The following is a 21290-nucleotide window of genomic DNA, read 5'->3' as shown; positions in this document are numbered from 1 at the left end:
TCATTGTCATTTGTCTCTAGGTATTTTTTGATTTCCTCTGACTTCTGTGATCCATTGGTTGTTTAGTATCATATTGTTTAGCCTCCAAGTGTTTGTGTTTTTTACAGTTTTTTCTTATAGTTGATTTCTAATCTCATAGTGTTGTGGTCAGAAAACATGCTTGATGCTATTTCAGTTTTCTTAAAGGCTTGCTTTGTGGCCCAGCATGTGATCTATCCTGGTGAATGTTCCATGTGCACTTGAAAAGAATGTGTTTTCTGCTGCCTTTGGATAGAATGCTCTATAAATATCAATTAAGTCCATTTGGCCTAAGGTATCATTTAAGGCCTATGTATCGTCATTGATTTTCTCTCTGGATGATCTGTTTATTGATGTAAGTTGGGTGTTAAAGTCCCCCACTATTATTGTGTTACTGTTGATTTCCCCTTTTATGTTAGCATTTGCCTTGTATATTGAGGTGCTCCTATGTTGGATGCATATATTTACAATTGTTATGTCTTCTTCTTGGATTGATCCCTTGATCATTATGTAGTGTTCTTCTTTGTCTCTTGTAACAGTCTTTATTTTATTTTATTTATTTTTTAACATGTTGATTGGAGTATAATTGCTTTACAATGTTGTGTTAGTTTCTACTGTATAACAAAGTGAATCAGCTATCTATATACACATATCTCCATATCTCTTACCTTTTGCGTCTCCCTCCCACTCTCCCTATCCCACCCCTCTAGGTGGTCACAAAGCACCAAGCTGATCTCCCTGTGCTATGCAGCTGCCTCCCATTAGCTATCTGTTTCACATTTGGTAGTGTATATATGTCAGTGCTACTCTCTCACTTCGTCCCAGCTTACCCTTCCCCATCCCTGTGTCCTCAAGTCCATTCTCTACATTTGTGTCTTTATTCCTGTCCTGCACCTAGGTTCATTAGAACCACTTTTCTTTTTAGATTCCATATATATGTGTTAGCTTATGGCATTCGCTTTTCTTTTTCTGACTTACTTCACTCTGTATGACAGACTCTAGGTCCATCCACCTCAGTACAAATACCTCAATTTCATTTCTTTTTATGGCTTAGTAATATTCCACTATATATGTGCCACATCTTCTTTAACCATTCTTCCGTTGATGGACACTTAGGTTGCTTCCATGTCCTGGCTATTTTAAATAGGGCTGCAGTGAACATTGTGGTACATGACTCTTTGAATTATGGTTTTCTCAGGGTGTATGCCCACTAGTGGGATTGTTGGGTCATATGGTAGTTCTATTTTTAGTTTTTTAAGGAACCTCCATACTGTTATGCATAGTGGCTGTATTAATTTACATTCCCACCAACAGTGCAAGAGGGTTCCCTTTTCTCCACACCCTCTCTAGCATTTATTGTTTGTAGATATTTTGATGATGGCCATTTTGACTGGTGTGAGGTGATACCACATTGTAGTTTTGATTTGCATTTCTCTAATGATTAGTGATGTTGAGCATCCTTTCGTGTGTTTGTTGGAAATCTATATATCTTCTTTGGAGAAATGTCTATTTAGGTCTTCCACGCATTTTTAGATTGGGTTGTTTGTTTTTTTGATGTTGAACTGAATGAGCTGGAGTTGTATATTTTGGAGATATACAAGCAGCTTCGTCAGTTGCTTTGTTTGCAAATATTTTCTGCCATCCTGAGGGTTGTCTTTTCGTCTGTTTATGGTTTCCTTTACTGTGCAAAAGCTTTTAAGTTTCATTAGGTCCCATTTGTTTATTGTTGTTTTTATTTCCATTTCTCTAGGAGGTGGGTCAAAAAGGATCTTGCTGTGATTTATGTCATAGAATGTTCTGCCTATGTTTTCCTCTAAGAGTTTGATAGTGTCTGGACTTACATTTAGGTTTTTAATCCATTTGGAGTTTATTTTTGTCTATGGTGTTAGGAAGTCTTCTAATTTCATTCTTTTACATGTAGCTGTCCAGTTTTCCCAGCACCACTTATTGAAGAGGCTGTCTTTTCTCCATTGTACATTCTTGCCGTCTTTATCAAAGATAAAGTGACCAGATGTGCGTGAGTTTATCTCTGGGCTTTCTATCCTGTTCCATTGATCTATATTTCTGTTTTTGTGCCAGTACCATATTTTCTTGAGTACTGTAGCTTTGTAGTATAGTCTGAAGTCCGGGAGCCTGATTCTTCCAGCTCCGTTTTTCTTTCTCAAGATTGCTTTGGCTATTTGGGGTCTTTTGTGTTTCCATACAAATTGTGAAATTTTTTGTTCTAGTTCTGTGAAAAATGCCATTGGTCGTTTGATAGGGATTGCATTGAATCTGTAGATTGCTTTCGGTAGTGTAGTCATTTTCACAATGTTGATTCTTCCAATCCAAGAACATGGTCTATCTCTCCATCTGTTTCTGTCATCTTTAATTTCTGTCATCAGTGTCTTATAGTTTTCTGCATACAAGTCTTTTGTCTCCTTAGGTAGGTTTATTCCTAGGTGTTTTATTCTTTTTGTTGCAATAGTAAATGGGAATGTTTCCTTAATTTCTCTCTGATTTTTCATCATTAATGTATAGGAATGCAAGAGATTTATGTGCATTGTTATATCCTGCTACTTCATTAAATTAATTGATGAGCTCTAGTAGTTTTCTGGTAGCATCTTTAGGATTCTCTATGTATAGTATCATGTCATCGGCAAACAGTGACAGTTTTACTTCTTCTTTTCTGATTTAGATTCCATTTATTTCTTCTTCTTCTCTGATTACTGTGGCTAAAACTTCCAAAACTGTGTTGAATAATAGTGGTGAGAGTGGGCAACCTTGTCTTCTTCTTGATCTTAGCGGAAAGGGTTTCAGTTTTTCACCATTGAGAATGAAGTTGGCTGTGGGTTTGTCATATATGGCCTCTATTATGTTGAGGTAGGTTTCCTCTATGCCTACCTTCTGGAGAGTTTTTCTCATAAATGGGTGTTGAATTTTGTCGAAAGCTTTTTCTGCATCTGTTGAGATTTTCATATGGTTTTTATACTTCAGTTTGTTAATATGGTGTATCACATTGATTGATTTGAGTATATTGAAGAATCCTTGCAGTCCTGGGATCCAGTCCCAGTTGATCATGGTGTATGATCCTTTTAATGTGCTGTTGGATTCTGTTTGCTAGTATCTTGTTGAGGATTTTTGCATCTGTGTTCATCAGTGATATTGGCCTGTAGTTTTCTTTTTTTGTGACATCTTTGTCTGGTTTTAGTGTCAGGGTGATGGTGGCCTCGTAGAATGAGTTTGGGAGTGTTTCTCCCTCTGCTATATTCTGGAAGAGTTTGAGAAGGATAGGTGTTAGCTGTTCTCTAAATGTTTGGTAGAATTCACCTATGAAGCCATCTGGTCCTGGGCTTTTGTTTGTTGGAAGAGTTTTAATCACAGTTTCAATTTCAGTGCTTGTGATTGGTCTGTTCATATTTTCTATTTTTTCTGGTTCAGTCTTGGAAGGTTGTGCTTTTCTAAGATTTTGTCCATTTCTTCCAGGTTGTCCATTTTATTGGCATAGAGTTGCTTGTAGTAATCTCATGATCCTTTGTATTTCTGCAGTGTCAGTTGTTACTTCTCCTTTTTCATTTCTAATTCTGTTGATTTGAGTCTCCTCCCTTTTTTTTCTTGATGATTCTGGGTAATGGTTTATCAATTTTGTTTATCTTCTCAAAGAACCAGCTTTTAGTTTTATTGATCTTTGCTATTGTTTCCTTCATTTCTTTTTCATTTATTTCTTTTTTTTTTTTCATTTATTTCTGATCTGATCTTTATGATTTCTTTCCTTCTGCTAACTTTGGGTTTTTTTTTTCTTCTTTCTCTAATGCTTTAGGTGTAAGGTTAGGTTGTTTATTTGAGATTTTTCTTGTTTCTTGCAGTAGGATTGTAGTGCTATAAACTTCCTTCTTAGAACTGGTGTGCTGCATCCCATAGGTTTTGGGTCATTATGTTTTCATTGTCATTTGTTTCTAGGTATTTTTGGATTTCATCTTTGATTTGTTCAGTGATTTATTGGTTATTTAGTAGTCTATTGTTTAGCCTCCACGTGTTGGTATTTTTTACAGTGTTTTTCCTGTAATTGATATCTAGTCCCATAGCGTTGTGGTTGGAAAAGATTCTTGATAAGATTTCAATTTTCTTAAATTTAGAAAGGCTTGATTTGTGACTGAAGATATAATCTATCCTGGAGAATGTTCCATGTGTGCTGGAGAAGTAAGTGTATTCTATTGTTTTTGGATGGAATGTCCTATAAATATCAATTGTCTTTCTTGTTTAATGTATCATTTAAAGCTTGTGTTTCCTTATTTATTTTCATTTTGGATGATTTGTGCATTGGTGAAAGTGGGGTGTTAAAAGTCCCTTACTATGATTGTGTTACTGTTGATTTCCCCTGTTATGGCTGTTAGCATTTGCCTTATGTATTGAGGTCTTCCTGTGTTAGGTGAATAAATGTTTACAATTGTTATATCCCTTGGTCATTATGTGGTGTCCTTCTTTGCCTGTTGTAACAGTCTTTAAAGTCTGTTTTGTCTGATATATTGTTATTCCACCTTTCTTTTGATTTGCATTAGTATGGAGTACCTTTTTCCATTCCCTCACTTTCAGTCTGTATGTGTCTCGAGATCTGAAGTAGGTCTCTTATAGACAGCATATATATGGGTCTTGTTTTTGTATATATTCAGGAAGTCTATGTCTTTTGGTTGGAACATTTTATCCATTTATATTTAAGGTAATTATCAATATGTACTTATTGCCATTTTGTTAATTGTTTTGGATTTGTTTTTGTAGGTATTTTCCCCCTTTCTTCTTTTGTTCTCTTCTCTTGTGATTTGATGACTTTATATTTAGTATTGTATTTGTATTCCTTTTTCTTATTTGTGTGTATATCTGTTATAGATTTTTGGTTGGTGTTTACCGCAAGGTTTTTGTATAGCAGTGTATGTATATACGTGATTGTTTTAAGTAGCTTAACCCTTAATTTCAAATGCCTTTTAAATACCTTGCATTTGTATTCTCCTCCCCTCATGATTACTGTTTTTTTATATCATATTTTATGTCTAATTGTTTTGTGCATTCCTTAACTGCTTATTGTGGATACAGATCATTTTACTACTTTTTTTAAAAAATAAATTTGTTTATTATTTATTTTTGGCTGCGTTGGGTCTTTGTTGTTGTGTGTGGCTTTGTCTAGTTGCGTGAGTGGGGGCTACTCTTCTTTGCTGTGTGCAGGCTTCTCATTGCAGTGGCTTCTCTTGTTGCGGAGCTCGGGCTCTAGGCGTGTGTGCTTCAGTAGTTGTGGCTCGCAGGCTCTAGAGCGCAGGCTCAGTAGTTGCGGCGCATAGGCTTAGTTGCTCTGTGGCATGTGGGATCTTCCCGGACCAGGGCTCAAACCTATGTCCCCTGCATTGGCAGGCGGATTCTTAACCACTGCACCACCAGGGAAGCCCTATTTTACTACTTTTGTCTTTAAATCTCCCTACAAGCTTGGTGTGTGGATGATTTCTTACCTTTATCGTATGTTTGTCTTTACCAGTGAGCCTTTTCATTCTGTAATTTTCTTGTTTCTAGTTGTGGCCTTTTCATTTTTGCCTAGATAAGTTCCTTTAACGTTTGTTGTAAAGCTGGTTTGGTGGTACAGAATTCCTTCATTTTGTGTTTGTCTGTAAAGCCTTTGATTTCTCTGTCAAATCTGAATGAGAGCCTTGCTGGATAGAGTATTTTGCTTGTAGGTTTTTCCTTTTCATCACTTTAAATATATCATGCTACTCCCTTCTATACTGCAGAGTTTCTGCTGAAAAATCAGCTGATAACCTTATGGGAGTTCACTTGTATGTTATTTTTTGCTTTTCCCTTGCTGCTGTTAGTATAGTCTCTTTATATTTAATTTTTGTCGTTTTAATTACAGTTTATCTTGGTGTATTCCTCTTTGGGTTAATCTTGTATGAGACTCTGTGCTTCCTGGACTTGGGTGACTGTTTACTTTTCAAGGGAGTTTTTTAGCTATTATCTCTTCAGATATTTTCTCGGGCCCTTTCTCTCTTCTTCTTCTGGGGCCCCTGTAATGTGAATATTAGTGCTTTTGATGTTGTCCGGGAGGTCTCTTAAACTGTCTTCATTTCTTTTCATTCTTTTTTCTTTTTTACTGTTCAGTGACAGTGATTTCACTGATCCATTCTTCTGAAGTATTTAGTTTACTATTGAGTCATTCTAGTGTATTTTTCATTTCAGTTATTGTATTCTTCATCTTTGTTTGGTTGTTCTTTATGGTTTTGTAGCTGTTTGTTAAAAACTTCCGACTTCTTGCTCTGTGCATCCATTCTCCTGCCGAGTTCTTGGATCTTTTTATGATCCTTACTTTGAACTCTTTCTTGGGTAGATTACCTATCTCCAGTTCACTTAGTTCTTCTTCTGGGGTTTTATTTTGTTCCTTTGTCTGGAACATATTCCTCTGCTGCCTCATTTTGTCTACGTTGCTATTCATATCTCTGTATGTGATAGGTCAGCTCTGATTCTTGACCTAGGAGAAGTGGCCTTCTGTAGGAAGCATCCTGTGTGTCCCCACTGTGCACTCTCCTCTTGGCACCCAAGCTGTGTGCTCTAGGGCTTCCCACTAAGAGAGCTGTGTGGTCCTTCTTTTGCAGCAGGCTCACTATGTGAGCAGTCTGGTAGCCTTGATTGGCCCCTAGTCTGCTTAGTTGCTAGGCCCTGCCTTGTGCAGATGCTGTTGGCTGCTGTTTAATAGGGCCTGGTCATAAAGTGGCTGGATTGGATGCAGAGTCCTAGGGGGCCCTGGGGCTAATACTGGCTTACTGGTGGGCAGAGTCAGGGTCCTGAAGAGTCTGTGGCTGTTGCCAGTCCACCGTTGCCAGATCCTGTGGTTAGTGCTGGAATACTGGCAGGCAGAGCTTGTCCTAGAGTCTGGCTGTAGGTCCCAGGGATCTCAGAGCTCGTTTCAGATTTTTTGGGAGAGGCAATTCCTGATACAGTTTTTGGGTCCACAGTGTCCCAGAGGTTGCTTTGGCCAGCTAGTGGGCAGGGTCAGGGCCTGGCTGGTCCCAGGGTTGGGTCTGGCCTGCATTGCAGGATCATAGTTTTCTTACTTCTGGTGTCTGCCTGCAGTGGGTGAGGCTAATCTAGAGCTTGTGCAGGCTTGCTGGTGGGAGGGGCCGATGCCTGGCCACTGGTGAGTGGATCTGGGTCTCGGCCCTCTGGTGGGCAGGGCCATATCTCGGGGCATGTTTGGAGGCAGCTGTGGGCTCAGGAGGTCTTCAGGCAGCCTGTTTGTTGATGCCTGGGGCTGTGTCCCTGCCCAGTTAGTTGTTTGGCCTGAGGTGTCCTAGCCCTGTAGCCTGCAGGCTCTTGGGTGGTGCCAGGTCTTGGAGCTGATGAGCCCAGATGTCAGCCCCCATGGCAGCAGAGTTCACACAGCTGAATGTTCCCCAGTATGTCTGTCACCAGTGTCTGTGTCCCCCCGGTGAACCGCATCCACCCCCCCACCTTTCCAGGAGACTCTCCAAGACCAGCAGGTAGATGTACTCCTGTCAAATTACTGCTTTTGCCCTGGGCCCCGGTGTGCATGAGATTTTTGTGTGCAACCTTTAAGAGTAAAGTCTCTATCACCCCCAGTCCTGTGGGGCTCCTGTAGTTAAGCCCCACTGACCTTCAAAGCTGAATGCTCTGGGGGCTTGTCTTCACTGTGCTGGACCCCTGGGCTGGGGGGCCTGACATGGGGCTCAGAATTCTCATTCCTGTGGGAGAACCTTTGCAGTATAGTTATTCTCCAGTTTTTGCGTTGCCCACCTTGGGGTATGGGGTTAGACTGTGTCACGAGTCCACCTCTCCCATCCATCTCATTATGTCTTTAGTTGTAGAAGATCTTTCCTGGTAGGTTCTAGTCTTCTTCATCAGTGGTTGTTCTGCAGATAGGTGTGAAGTTGCTGTGCTTGTGAGAGGAGGTGAGCTCTTGGTCTCTGTACTCTGCTGTCTTGACCACTCTTCCCTTTCAGTTGCTGATGTCATAAAATTACATCTTTATGCATTGCATGCCCCAAAACATAAACTGATAATTATTTTAAGTGCATTAGTCTTTCAAGTTATGTAGAAAACAAGATTTGGAGTTACAAATCAAAGTTATGTTAATGTTAGCATTTACACTAATAATTGTTTTTGTTCCTTTAAACATATTAGTCTCTCAAAAAGTACAGTCACATGCCATTGTTACAATAAGACTTGCTTTTTTTTTTTGCGGTACGCAGGCCTGTCACTGTTGTGGCCTCTCCCATTGCAGAGCACAGGCTCCGGACGCGCAGGCTCAGCGGCCATGGCTCACGGGCCCAGCCGCTCCGTGGCATGTGGGATCTTCCCAGACCGGGGCACGAACCTGTGTCCCCTGCATCAGCAGGTGGACTCCCAACCACTGCGCCACCAGGGAAGCCCAATACTTGGTTTTATAATTAGCCTTTATTGAGATGTTTATTTCCCCATGTGGCTTTCAGTTACTGTCTAATGTTCGTTCTTTTTACCTTCCCAGCACTACTGTGAGTATTTCTTGCAGGGCAGGTCTAGTGGTCACAAACTCCCTCAGATTTTGTTTTTCTGGGAATGTCTTGATTTCTCACTCACTTTTGAAGGAGAGTTTTGCCACATATAACATTCTTGGTTGAAAGGTTTTTTTCTTTTAGTATTTTTAATATTTCAGCCCATTGTCTCCTGGCCTTCAAAGTTTCTGATGAGAAAACTGCTTATGACCTTATAGAGGATCCCTTGTATATGATGCTTTTCTTCCTTTTGCTGCTTTTATGATTTTATTTTGTCATTGTCTTTTTTTTTTTTAAATTGGCTGCGTCAGGTCTTTGTTGCAGTGCGCAGGCTTCTCTCTAGTTGTGGCATGCAGGTTTTTTTCTCTCTAGTTGTGGCGCATGGGCTCCAGAGCACATTGGCTCTGTAATTGTGGTGTGCGGGCTCCAGAGCATGTGGACTCTGTATTTTGTGGCATGTGGACTCTCTCTAGTTGAGGTGCATGGGCTTAGTAGCTGTGGCATGTGGGCTTAGTTGCCCCACGGCATGTGGTATCTCAGTTCCCCCAACCAGGGATTGAACCTGTGTCCCCTGCAGTGGAAGGGGGATTCTTTACCACTGGACCACTGGGGAAGCCCCTTGTCATTGTCTTTTGAAAATTTATTATAATGTGACTTGCTGTGGGTCTTTTTGAGTCCATCTTACTTGGAGTTCTTTAAGCTTCTTGGATGTTTATAGTCATGTCTTTCATCAGATTTGGGAAGTTTGTGGTTTTTGTTTTTTGTTTTTTTTTGCGGTACACGGGCCTCTCACTGCTGTGGCCTCTTCTGTTGCGGAGCACAGGCTCTGGAAGTGCAGGCTCAGCGGCCATGGCTCACGGGCCCACCCGCTCCACGGAATGTGGGATCTTCCCGGACCAGGGCACGAACCCGTGTCCCCTGCATTGGCAGGTGGACTCTCAACCACTGAGCCACCAGGGAAGCCCTGATTTGGGAAGTTTTTAGCCATTATTTCTTCAGATATTCTCTCTGCCCCTTTCTATCTCTTTTCTTCTTCTAAGACTCCCACAATTTGTATGTTGGCCTGCTTGATGGTGTCCCACAGGTCCCTTAGGCTCTGTTTGCTTTTCTTCAATCTTTTTTCTTTCTGTTCTTCAGCTTAGATAATTTCTGTTGTCCTGTCTTTAAGTTTACTGATTCTTTCTTCTGCCTGCTCAACTCTGCCTTTCAGTCACTCTAGTGAATGTGTTGTTTCAGTTATTGTACTTTTTAGCTCCAGAATTTCCTTTTGGCATCCCTTTAGGTTTCTTTTTTTTTTTGCAGTACGAGGGCCTCTCACCGTTGCGGCCCCTCCCGTTGCAGAGCACAGGCTCCGGACGCACAGGCTCAGCGGCCATGGCTCACAGGCCCAGCCGCTCCGCGGCATGTGGGATCTTCCCAGACTGGGGCACGAACCCGTGTCCCCTGCATCAGCAGGCGGACTCTCAACCACTGCGCCACCAGGGAAGCCCCTAGGTTTCTTTTTTTAAACCCTAATTACATTTCCATTTTGTCCACACATTGTTTTCTTGATTTTCTCCACATCTTCCTTTAAATCTTTGAGCGTCTTTGAGACAGTTGAGTTGTTTTAAAGTCTTTGTCTAATACAACTGCCATAAATAAGTATTTTTCAGGAACAGTTTCTATTGATTTCTTTTTACTTTCAATGGGTTATACTTTACTGTTTCTTTGTATGCCTTGTGATTTTTTATTGAATATGAGACATTTGAGTCTAGTAATATGGTAACTCTGGAAATCAGATTCTCCTCCTTCCTCAGGGATTGGTGTTTTTTATTACTGTTTTGGGGTGGTTGTTTTTTTTTGATTGTTGTAAACTTAATGTCTTAGGTCTTTTCATAGCCTTTCCTTGGGCATTCATAGTCACTTTCTAATTTTCCCCTTACAGGCAGTTGTTTTTGAATGGCCTATTTTTTTTTTTTTAATAAGCTGGTCTTTATTGTATTTTTTCAAACATTAATATATATTTTTAATTTGTTATTTATTTTATTTTTGGCTGTGTTGGGTCTTTGTTGCCACGTGCAGGCTTTTTCTAGTTGTGGCAAGCGGGGGGCTACTCTTTGTTGAGATGTACAGGTTTCTCACTGCAGTGGCTTCTCTTGTTGCGGAGCATGGGCTCTAGATGTGTGGGCTTCAGTAGTTGTGGCCTGCAGGCTTAGTAGTTGTGGCTCGCAGGCTCTAGAGTGCAGGCTCAGTAGTTGTGGCTTACAGGCTTAGTTGCTCTGTGGCATGTGGGATCTTCCCGGACCAGGGCTCAAACCTGTGTCTCCTGCATTGGCAGGCGGATTCTTTAACCACTGTGCTACCAGGGAAGCCCATGAATGACCTCTTGTTTAAAGTCTGGCTCTCAAAAGTGGAAAAGCAAAATATGAGGGGGGAGGGGGAGGGCACTAGCTCTTTAAATTCACTGGAAGTCACTTCAGCTAGAGGGGGAGGGGCTTGCAACAATGAGGGGAGGTGCAGCAACAAGGGCTGCCTGCCTCTTTGTCTCTTGGTCTGCACCTCTGTAATCAGAAGCGGCAATTAGTGACCAGAACACAGATCCCCATTATTTGGAGGAGAGGCTCCTTGCTGCCCACCGTGGCTCCCATAAGCTGTGTACAAGCTGCTCCAGGAACATGTACACAGTTGCCTGCCACATCACTGAGGGTGGTGGATGGGTAGTTGCTACTGTGCTAAGAGCTGAAATTGACCAAAATTTACTGCAGTTTACCATCCAAGAGTTTCCCTGGAAGTTGCAAGCCTTCAACAGACTTCAGAGTTCCAAAATAGTTGTTACCAAATCAGACAGATTCTGCCAATGCAGTTATTGTCTGTGTGAGGACACAGGTTCCTGGTGCTTGCTACTCTGCCATCTTCACAGAATCTTCTCCATGATCTAATTTTGAGTTAATTTTTGTGCGTAGTGTGAAGAAAGAGTTCAGATACACTTTTGGCATGTTTATATCCAGTTCTCCCAGCACCATTTGTTGAAAACAATATTGTTTCTTTAATGAAGTAACTTGACACCTTCATAAAAAATAGACCATAAATATGTGAAGGCTTATGTCCAGTCTCCTAATTATGTTCCAGTGATCTATAAGGCTATACTTACACAGACACTGTACTGTCTTTTTCATTACATTCTTGGCACATAATAGGTGCTCAGAATTTGTTAAATTGAATTGGCTAGACTTATTAAAGAATCTGTGTTCTTAACACTTGGTGCATTTTTGTCTTTTTTCTGTTGAGGTGTGTGTTGGGGGAGGGGGGCGTTGTTGGTTCATTTTTGTTTCATTTCTCTGTAGTTTCCTGTCAAGGTATCTTTTGAAAACTTCTATCCTTAGGCTGAAAAGAAATTTTATGCCTCACTAAAGAAAAAATATCAAGGACAGAGTACCCTTTGGGATAGGCATGCTGGTAATGGTGGCAGCTATCAAAAAACAGAGGACATTAGTTGGAACGGCACTATTTAAAATAGTGAAATCCAGAGGCTGATGAGTTGCCATCATCATGCTATACCTTCCATAGAAGCTCAGCAGTGTTTTAAGCATTGTTGTATTCATTGCTTTAAAATGAAGTGTTACCAGAATATACTGGAAGTATTTTATGAAGCAGTAGACTTTGAGTTATAGCTGTACCACTTGGCAGTAGAATCACTCATGAGCAAGTTATTTAACTTTCCTATGACTATGATTACTTTGTGGGGAAAATATTCTTGCTCTATCAATTTCTTAGTGTTAATGAGATTCAACTAAAGGGATGTTTCTGTAAGTGCTTTGCAAAATATAAAGTGCTCTACAAACATTTAAAATATTATTTGTATATTAAGCACTGATACACACTTTTTTTTTTCTTTCAAACACTTTCTAAGATAAGGTGAAAGGAAAAGGATGAACAGTCATTGAACTGTTGGGTCATTTGCTGACAAATACAGTTGAAATGGGTAAAATTGGGAATATTAAAACTCAAGAATGTGGGACATAGGGAAAAGCTATGAGAGTGAGAGGAACATTTTCTTCAGTCTCTGTCTTGCGACAGGAAGTTGGAAAGGAAATGATAACTTTTCTTGGAGAACATATAAAATCTCTAACTTTACATAATTGAGTAGACTGTGATAGTCTTATCTCCTTATCATTTGTGTGTAGAATTTATGTAAAAATTGCTTTTAAATATACTGTAAAAGTTTGAGCAATACAAGGCTAGAGTAGTTAAGGCAGTGTGGTATGGCATAAGGGTAGACATATGGGTTGAAAGAATAAAATTAAGAGTCCAGAAAGAAGCCTTTTTATTTATGTTCAATTGATTTTGGACAAGGGTGCCAAGACAATTCAATGGGAAAATAATAATCTTTTAACAAATGATGCTGGATAGCCACATGCAAAAGAATGAATTTGGACCCCTTCTCACACCATATGCAAAAAATAACTCAAAATGGATTATAAACTTAAATGTAAGAACTAAAACTATAAAGCTCTTAGAAGAAAATATAGGAGTAAATCTTGATGACCCTGAGTTAGGGAGTGATTTCTTGGATAAATTGGACTTTGTCAAGATTAAAACTTTTGTGATACTAAGGATACTGTCAAGAATGTGAAAAGACAACCCACAGAATGGGAGAAAATATTTGCAAATCATGTATTTGATAAGAGACTTGTTTCTAGAACTTATAAAGAACTCCTACAACTCAAAAATAAAAAGTAACCTAATTAAAAATTGGGCAAAGTGGACTTCTCTGGCGGTCCAGTGGTTAAGACTCCATGCTTCCAATGCAGGGGGTACAGTTTCGATCCGTGGTTGGGGAACTAAGATTGCATGTGCTGTGTGGTGCAGCCAAAAAAAATTTTTTTAATAATAAATTCACATGTAGTTTAAAAAACAAAAAAATAACAAAAAAATTGGGCAAGCTATCTGAATAAACATTTTTTCACAAAGATATACAAATGTCCAATAAGCACATGAAAAGATGCTTAGCACCATTAGCCATCAGGTAAATGCAATTCAAAACCACAATGAATCTCTTTCACACCCACTTCACACCCACTAGGGTGTTTATAATTTGAAAAGATGTATAATAACAAGTGTTGGTGAGAATGTGGAGAAATTAGAAGCCTCATACACTGAATACATTAACAAGTTGTAAAATAGTATGGTCACTTTGGAAAACTATCTGGCAATTTTTCAAAAGGTTACACATAGAGTTACCATATGTCCCAGCAATTCTACTTCCAGGTATATACCCAAGAGAACTGAAAACATGTCCACACAAAAACTTGTTGCATGAATGTTTACCAGAGCATTATTCATAATAACCAAAAGGTAGAAACAGCTCAAATGTCCATCAACTGATGAATTGAGAAATAAAATATGGTGTATCCATCAGTGGGATATTATTTGGCAATAAGGAATGAAGTGCTGATAGATGCTATAATATGGATGAATCTTGAAAATATTTTGCAAAGTGAAAGAAGCCAGTCACAAAAGACCTTATACGGTATGATTCCATTTATATCAGATGTCCAGAATAGCCAAATCTATACAGACAGAAAGTAGATTAGTGTTGCCGAGGGAACAGCTGAGGGGAGGGATTAGGAGGGAATGGGAAATGATGCTAATAAGTTCTGGGTTTCTTTTTGGGCTTGGTGTAACTTTATAAATGGGTTATGGTTGTACAACTCTGTGAATATATTAAAAACCATTTAAATGTGCAAATTAAATGGGTAAATTGTATGGTACATGGATAAAAAATAATTTAAAAATCAAGCAATACCCAACTCAAAAAATATGAAGTAAAGAAAAGGACATTTGCAAATGTATCTCTACTGGTTATCTTCTGGAGATAGAGAAGAATCAGATGGTTGATTGTCTCTATGTTATTTTTTTTTCATTCTCTATCCTTCTAGTGGCTGACCAGGTTTATTAAATGCATGCATGCACTTTTGTGTTGATTGATAGTAAATCTTAATTCATTTTTGACAGGAATTGAGTTCTTCTCAGACTTTATCACATGATGGAGGATTCTTCAATAGACTGGAAGATGATGTTCATAAAATTCTTATTAGAGAAAAAAGAAGAGAACAGCTTACAGAATATAATGGAACAGATAATTGCACAGCTCATGAACACAACCAGGCATGTAAAATAGAAAATTCTCTTAAAATCACAGTGAAATTATTTTTCTTTTTTAAAAAACCTAAGCAGTGGAACTCAATTATGATTGTATAAAGTTACAGTTTTAGGATATTATCTTAGTCATTATTACACATAGATACTTATATTAAAAAGTATGAAGACTTCTTTAGTTGATAAATATTTATTGAGCATGTGCTATAATGCTAGGTATTGTTAGGCACCAATGTAGGGGAGTGGGAATATCAAGATGGATAAGACCATCCATGCCTTAGACAGAGTAGTGGGGATAGGAGGGAGACTGGAAAAATATCATTCAGCATGATGAAGGCTTTAAGAGAGATAAGAACAATAAAAAAGAGGTTTTTGAATAGAAAAGGTAATAGATCACTCCTTGGGTGAATTGGGAAAGGTGTATAAATAAGTGACATTTGGGATGGATTTTGAATGGTGAATAACTGTATAAACTGAGAAATGGAGAAAACCTAAGGGAGCTGCAAGAGCAATGGCCCAGAGCTATGAAAAGCCTGAGACTTAATATTCAGGAAACTGAAAAATTCTGCATCTAAGAAGTATAGACTTAAGTGAGTGTGGGATAACATGACTAGAGAAATAGATTGGATTTAGATTATAAAGGTCTTTATGTGAAACTAAGAAGTTAGAATTTTATCCTGCAGACCAGGGGTTGCAAACTATGGCTGGTCAGCAGTCTGTTTTGTTTTGTTTTGTTTTTTTTAGCAGTCTGTTTTTGTAAGGCTCACAAGCTAAGAATGGTATTCACATTTTAAAATATTGTTTGGAGAAATACAGAAAGAAAAGATATTATCCTATAGAGACCTCTAAGTCTGCATTTATTGTTCTCACCACAACCACCAGTCTTCTCTTTTACTTCCTCTTAAACTGTGAATCTGTTCTTTACCTTATATTGACCTCCAATACTTACTGGTCAGTCATTCAACAAATTAAACACTGCTGTGTTGTGTTATATAGGACACAAAAGAAGCCAGACTCTTAAGAACGTGTCACTCCAATGCAGCAATAATATTGCTTTCTAAAAACACTATACCACATGAAAATCTATTTTCAACTTAGTACGGGAAATCCTTGCCTGCCCTGAGGTACTTGTGAGCTTCTTCCTTTCTGGCATTGAATTAAATTTTGTGTTTTCCTGTCTTGTCTTGACTGTCAAATTTTATGTACAGTGCAAGCAACTGTGTTAACATTTATAGTTAGCCTATTTGTTTCCTCTTTTTACATTGATTATGATTTTCCCCGTTGTGGTTTGTATCTTCTTATTTTTCTGAGTCATCTCAGATCATTGTTGGATAGTAAGAATGATATTAATATACTTGAGCAAATAATTAGATGTTTCAGATCTTTTGTAGGGCAAAGTTGGGTACACATAAGTTTAATTAAATTATTAAGTAATGTTAATGATATTTTAAAACCAAAGTGACAGTGCAGTATAGTAGAAAGAGAACAGTCTTTGAAATCAAACCTAATAACACAAAATATAGCACTGCAGCTTATCAGCTGTGTTACATTGGAATGAAATTACCTGCCTTTCAGGCACTGTTATTATGAAAATTAGCGATTATGATGTAAAATGTTTAGCAGAGCATGTTGTACACAGCATGCACTTGATAATTGTTTTTGTACAAGGTGGAAAGTGGTAGATCCAAAAAAGGTAATTCATAGGAATGGAGATGAGAGATGGCTTTCTTAGGAGAAAATAGCTTTTGGTTTTTGTGGGCTTTTTAAAATTATTTATTTATTTATTTGGCTGTGCCAGGTCTTAGTTGTGGTGTGTGGGATCTTAGTTGCAGCATGTGAAATCTTTAGTTGCAGCATGCGGGCTCTTTTAGTTGTGGCATGTAGACTCTTAGTTGCAGCATGCAGGATCTATTTCCCTGACCAGGGGTCGAACCTGGGACCCCTGCATTGGAAGAGTGGAATCTTAACCACTGGACCACCAGGGAAGTCGGAAAATAGCTTTTGAATTGGAATTTAAGGGACAGTAGAATTTGAACATGAAGAAGTGAGGGAGAAGAAACTGGAATGTCAGAGTAAAAGAATGGAGGCAGTGAAGAATAAACCAGTTTAATTAAGACAAAATTCAAAGAGGAGCATAGTATAAATTTGGCATAGTGGGTTTGGAGGGATTGTGGAGGACTTAAAAGCCTGATTTATGATTTAGTCAGGAGATAATAAAGAGTTTTTGAGCAGAGGACAAAGTTCTATATGGTAATACTAATTTCACTGCAGTGCCTAGGAAAAACGGAAGGAAGGTGAAGACTAGTGATAGGAATTGGACAATATGCCATATGGTAAGGATGTAGAACAACAGTAACAAATTACTAGTGGTAATGTAATTTGGTATGACCATTTTGGAGAACAATTTGGCATTAACTTTTAAAGTTGAAGATGATGGGGAGACTGTGTTTTAGAAATTCTACGTTAGATTAAACCCTGAAGACATCTTCAACAAGAATGATTCAAACTCAGTTGTTTGTGACAACAAAATCAGTAGGAGAAATGAATGAGCTACAGCAATACATAGCAACATGGATGAATATCAAAAACATAATCTTTAATGAAAAAAGCAAGTCACCAGGGCTTCCCTGGTGGTGCAGTGGTTGAGAGTCCGCCTGCTGATGCAGGGGACACGGGTTCATGCCCTGGTCCGGGAAGATCCCACATGCCGTGGAGCAGCTAGGCCAGTGAGCCATGGCCACTGAGCCTGCGCGTCCGGAGCCTGTGCTCCGCAACGGGAGAGGCCACAACAGTGAGAGGCCTGCATACCGCAAAAAAAAAAAAAAAAAAAAAAAAAAGTAATTGCATCAAAGCATGTAAACATCTGTGTTGCTCTTGATGTGTTACCAACATTGTCTTCTAGCAGAAGGATATGAGTTTACTAACTTTTCCACAGCTTCACTGGCATTCCCTCTAATGGCCTTCGGGGCTCTGTTTTATCAATTGTCTTTGTGGCATATTTCACTCTTGTTCTGTGGATGCCTTATACTCACTATGTCCAAACTCGAGGTCATCATTTACTCTCCAAACCAAGCGTTTGGCTTGACTTCCTCATTTCTGTTTTTGGTTTTATCATTTTATCCAGATATTCAGACTCTGAACCTCCTGTTTCACTTTTCTGTTTTTCAAAGTTTGGGAGTTTTTAATCTTTGAAATAGTTCTCAGATCTATCTTCTCTTCCATTCTTATTAACATTTCTCTAGTTTAGGCTCTCATTATCTTTTTTTTTTTTGGCTCTCATTATCTTTTACTGGTATTATTTCAGTAACCTAATAAGTCTTTCTGCATCCTGCCTTATAATTCTAGGTAATTTATCTTATACATTGCTAACAGATGACTTTTAAAAAAAATTTTTGGCCGCACCACACGGCACGTGGGATCTTAGTTCCCTGACCAGGGATCGAACCTGTGCCCCCTGCACTGGAAGCGTGGAGTCTTAACCACTGGACCGCCAGAGAAGTCTGAACAGATGACTTTTTGAAAAGCAAGACTTCCATCCTGCCACACCATGTCCCTAAGCTTCAGTGTCTGTTGAATCAAGTGCAGATGTCCTCGACCTGACATTTAAAGCCCTCAAGCTTTTCAAACTGAGAGTCCCAACCCACTTAACCAGTCCTGAAATCAATTTAGTAGATTGCTACCAGCACTAACCAAAAAAAAAAGTTGTCAGCATATATGACATCTGTTCGTATTTTATGAAATTTGTTTCTGTGTATATATATATATATATAACATACAAATACATACATACACTACATACATACACTGACATGTATGTGCATTCTGGGTCACGATATAAAACATTCCTTAACATGGGTCACTGTCCAGTAAGTTTGAAAGCATTGTTCTACAGTGTAGCTTTGGCCTAAGTAACTTCAGCTGTACTCTTTCCAGTTTTTTCTCCTAGCTAGAGCAGAGCACTCCTATCACAGCGCTGGATCCTTCCCAGCTTTGCTCAAGGTTCATTTCACATGCCGTCTCCTCCCTGAAGCTCTCTCATTGCCCTATCCCAATCCCAAACACAGAAAACCTGGATATGATCTTTCCTTCTTTTTCTATACCTCATAGCATTTTGTTTTTCTTATGGCACATTTCACACAGCACATTTTTATTATTTTTGATAGATTACAAATCCCTTGTGGACATAGACTTATAGACCCTTTTATCTTCATTTTAGTATAATGTCTTCTACTTAGAAGATAAGTTTAAAATTTATTTAATGAAATATAGGACTTCATAAAAATGGGTATACATTAAAACAATATGATTTTGTTTTAAAAAGTGATGTTTGTTGTAGAAATTCTGGAAATAACTGATAAGTGAAGAAATTTTAATAGTGGCAAAAATACTTGAGGGCTTAGTATATATTTACCAGATATTCTATTAAGTACTTAAAATAATTATTTCATTCAGTTCTCACAGTTAACTGTGAAGTTGATAGGCACCTTTATGATCCCCAATTTGCAGATGCAGTGGAAAAAACTTGACCCTAATCTCATTCACTTGGAGAAAACTACCCTTGATACTTCGTTGTGGTCCTACTTTTCTATGGATTTACACTTTTTCCCCAATAATGTAGAAACTTACATGGACCACTTTTCAGTTAAATACAGAGATGGTGAGCAATTCAGATCATTAAGTAATACATTGACCCTTGAACAACACAGGTTTGAACTGCTTGGGTTTACTTATACATGGATTTTTTCAGTCGAGGTTGGTTGAATCTGCGGATGCAGAGGAGCCGCATATACAGAAGGCTGACTATATACGACTATGTGTATTTTTTTTTTTTGGCTGCATCACATCTTAGCTGCGGCATGCGGGCTCTTGCCCCACAGCATGTGGGATCTTAGTTCCCCAACCAGGGATCAAACCCGCGTCCCCTGCATTGGAAGGCGGACTCTTAACCACTGGACCGCCAGGGAAGTCCCTGACTATGTGTATTTTTGATTTCTCAGAGGGTTGGCGTCCCTAACCCCAACATTGTCCAAGGGTCAACTGTAATGTTTTTACATTAAATAATAATGTTTATAGCTAAATTGATTTCAGTTACCCACACTGAGGAAATTTTTTTTTTTTTTTTTTTTGCGGTACGTGGGCCTCTCGTTGTGGCCTCTCCCGTTGCGGAGCATAGGCTCCGGACGCGCAGGCTCAGCGGCCATGGCTCACGGGCCCAGCCGCTCCACGGCATGTGGGATCTTCCCGGACCGGGGCACAAACCCGTGTCCCCTGCATCGGCAGGCGGACTCTCAACCACTGCGCCACCAGGGAAGCCCATGAGGAAAAAATTGAAATATACCAGTTTGATATAACATTGCTTACTACTGAGGTTGCACACTTTTTGAATTTTTATTGGTCATATGCCTGCATATAGGTGCAACTGTTTTTTCTAGTTTTTTTCATTTACCTTTTGATTTTGTTTCAGTGTTTCTGGAGATTTTTCATCAAGTTAAATCTATCAGTCTTTTTCTTTTTGTTTTCTCCCTTTCATACTATGTTCAGAAGAGCTTTCCTATTCAAAGATGTTAGCTAGTAATATTATAAAGAGTTTATTTTAATACTTAAGTGTTTTTTTTTTAGTTAAAATACTATTTTATATTATTCAATGATTATATACTCAGTATAAAACAATTTTGATGAAAGGAAATTTTTAAACAATAAAGTGAAATCTTCCATAATAATTCTAAAGAGAGTTATTAAAATGTTGATGTATGTCCTTCCAGGATTTTTTCTTTGTATATAGTATTACAATTTTGAGATCATACAGATGTGTTTTATGGTTCTGTATCATCATTTTTAGTGATTTCAGAGTTTTCAGTTTGTAAATTTGTCATATATTTAGCCTATATCCTTATTGTCGGGCATTTAAATTGATGTCCAATTTTTTGTTGTAACAGCAGTGAACACTTTCATAGATACTCCCCCCTCGCATATCTATTTAAGATAAATTCCCGGAAATGAGATTTTGGGGCCATTATGATAGTATATATATTTCTAATTTTGATCCAAATTTTTTCTTCCATAATCATCTTACACTATCATCTTCTTCACTAATCTCCAACCGGGCTTGCGTCTTTAATATCCTTCAAATTCTGTAGGCTCTTTCCTGCCTCAGGGCCTTTATACCTACTGTTCTTTCTACCTGGAAAGCTCTTATCTCCCTCCACTTTTTACTTAGCCATTTCCTACCCAGTCACTCAAGGTTCATCTTAAGGGTCATGGCCTCAGAGCTTCCCTGATCCACCAGGGAATAATCCACATTATTCCCTTTATAGCACTGTGTTTCTTTTCGTCATTGCTTAAACCTTGGTTTCTAATTGCAGCATTTCTTTATGTAATATCTACCTCCTCCACCAGACAAATCCCATGAGGGCAAGAATCTTTTCAGTTCTGTTCACCATTGTACACCCAGCACCCAGCATAGGTGCTCAGTGAGTATTTTTGGAATAAAATTGTCACCACATTACTCATTAGATATAGAGAACCAATATATATTCTTATGAAAAGTATGACTTTGGGTTGATTTTTTTGCATTTAAATTTATTTATTTTGGTGTATGTTACAAGATGGCAGGCATTTAACTTGATTTTT

General features: G+C 38.7%; 1 protein-coding gene across 2 annotated transcripts in view; it reads left to right on the top strand.

The window, feature by feature from the left end:
• GKAP1 (G kinase anchoring protein 1) overlaps positions 1 to 21290 on the top strand; it is an 80849-nt gene that overhangs the window by 47821 nt on the left and 11738 nt on the right. Inside the window, exon 8 of one of the 2 annotated variants that reach the window (XM_024753745.1) lies at positions 14517 to 14669. The exons of the other annotated variant lie outside the window; for it this stretch is intronic. Coding sequence (XP_024609513.1) covers positions 14517 to 14669 — 153 coding nt within the window. The remainder of the gene's footprint in view (positions 1 to 14516; positions 14670 to 21290) is intronic. 2 annotated transcript variants of the gene reach the window in all.

The sequence above is a fragment of the Neophocaena asiaeorientalis genome, unplaced genomic scaffold, assembly GCF_003031525.2.
Source record: "Neophocaena asiaeorientalis asiaeorientalis breed wild unplaced genomic scaffold, Neophocaena_asiaeorientalis_V1.1 scaffold220, whole genome shotgun sequence".
Lineage (NCBI taxonomy): Eukaryota > Metazoa > Chordata > Mammalia > Artiodactyla > Phocoenidae > Neophocaena > Neophocaena asiaeorientalis.
This window is presented reverse-complemented; position numbering and strand designations above follow the sequence as displayed.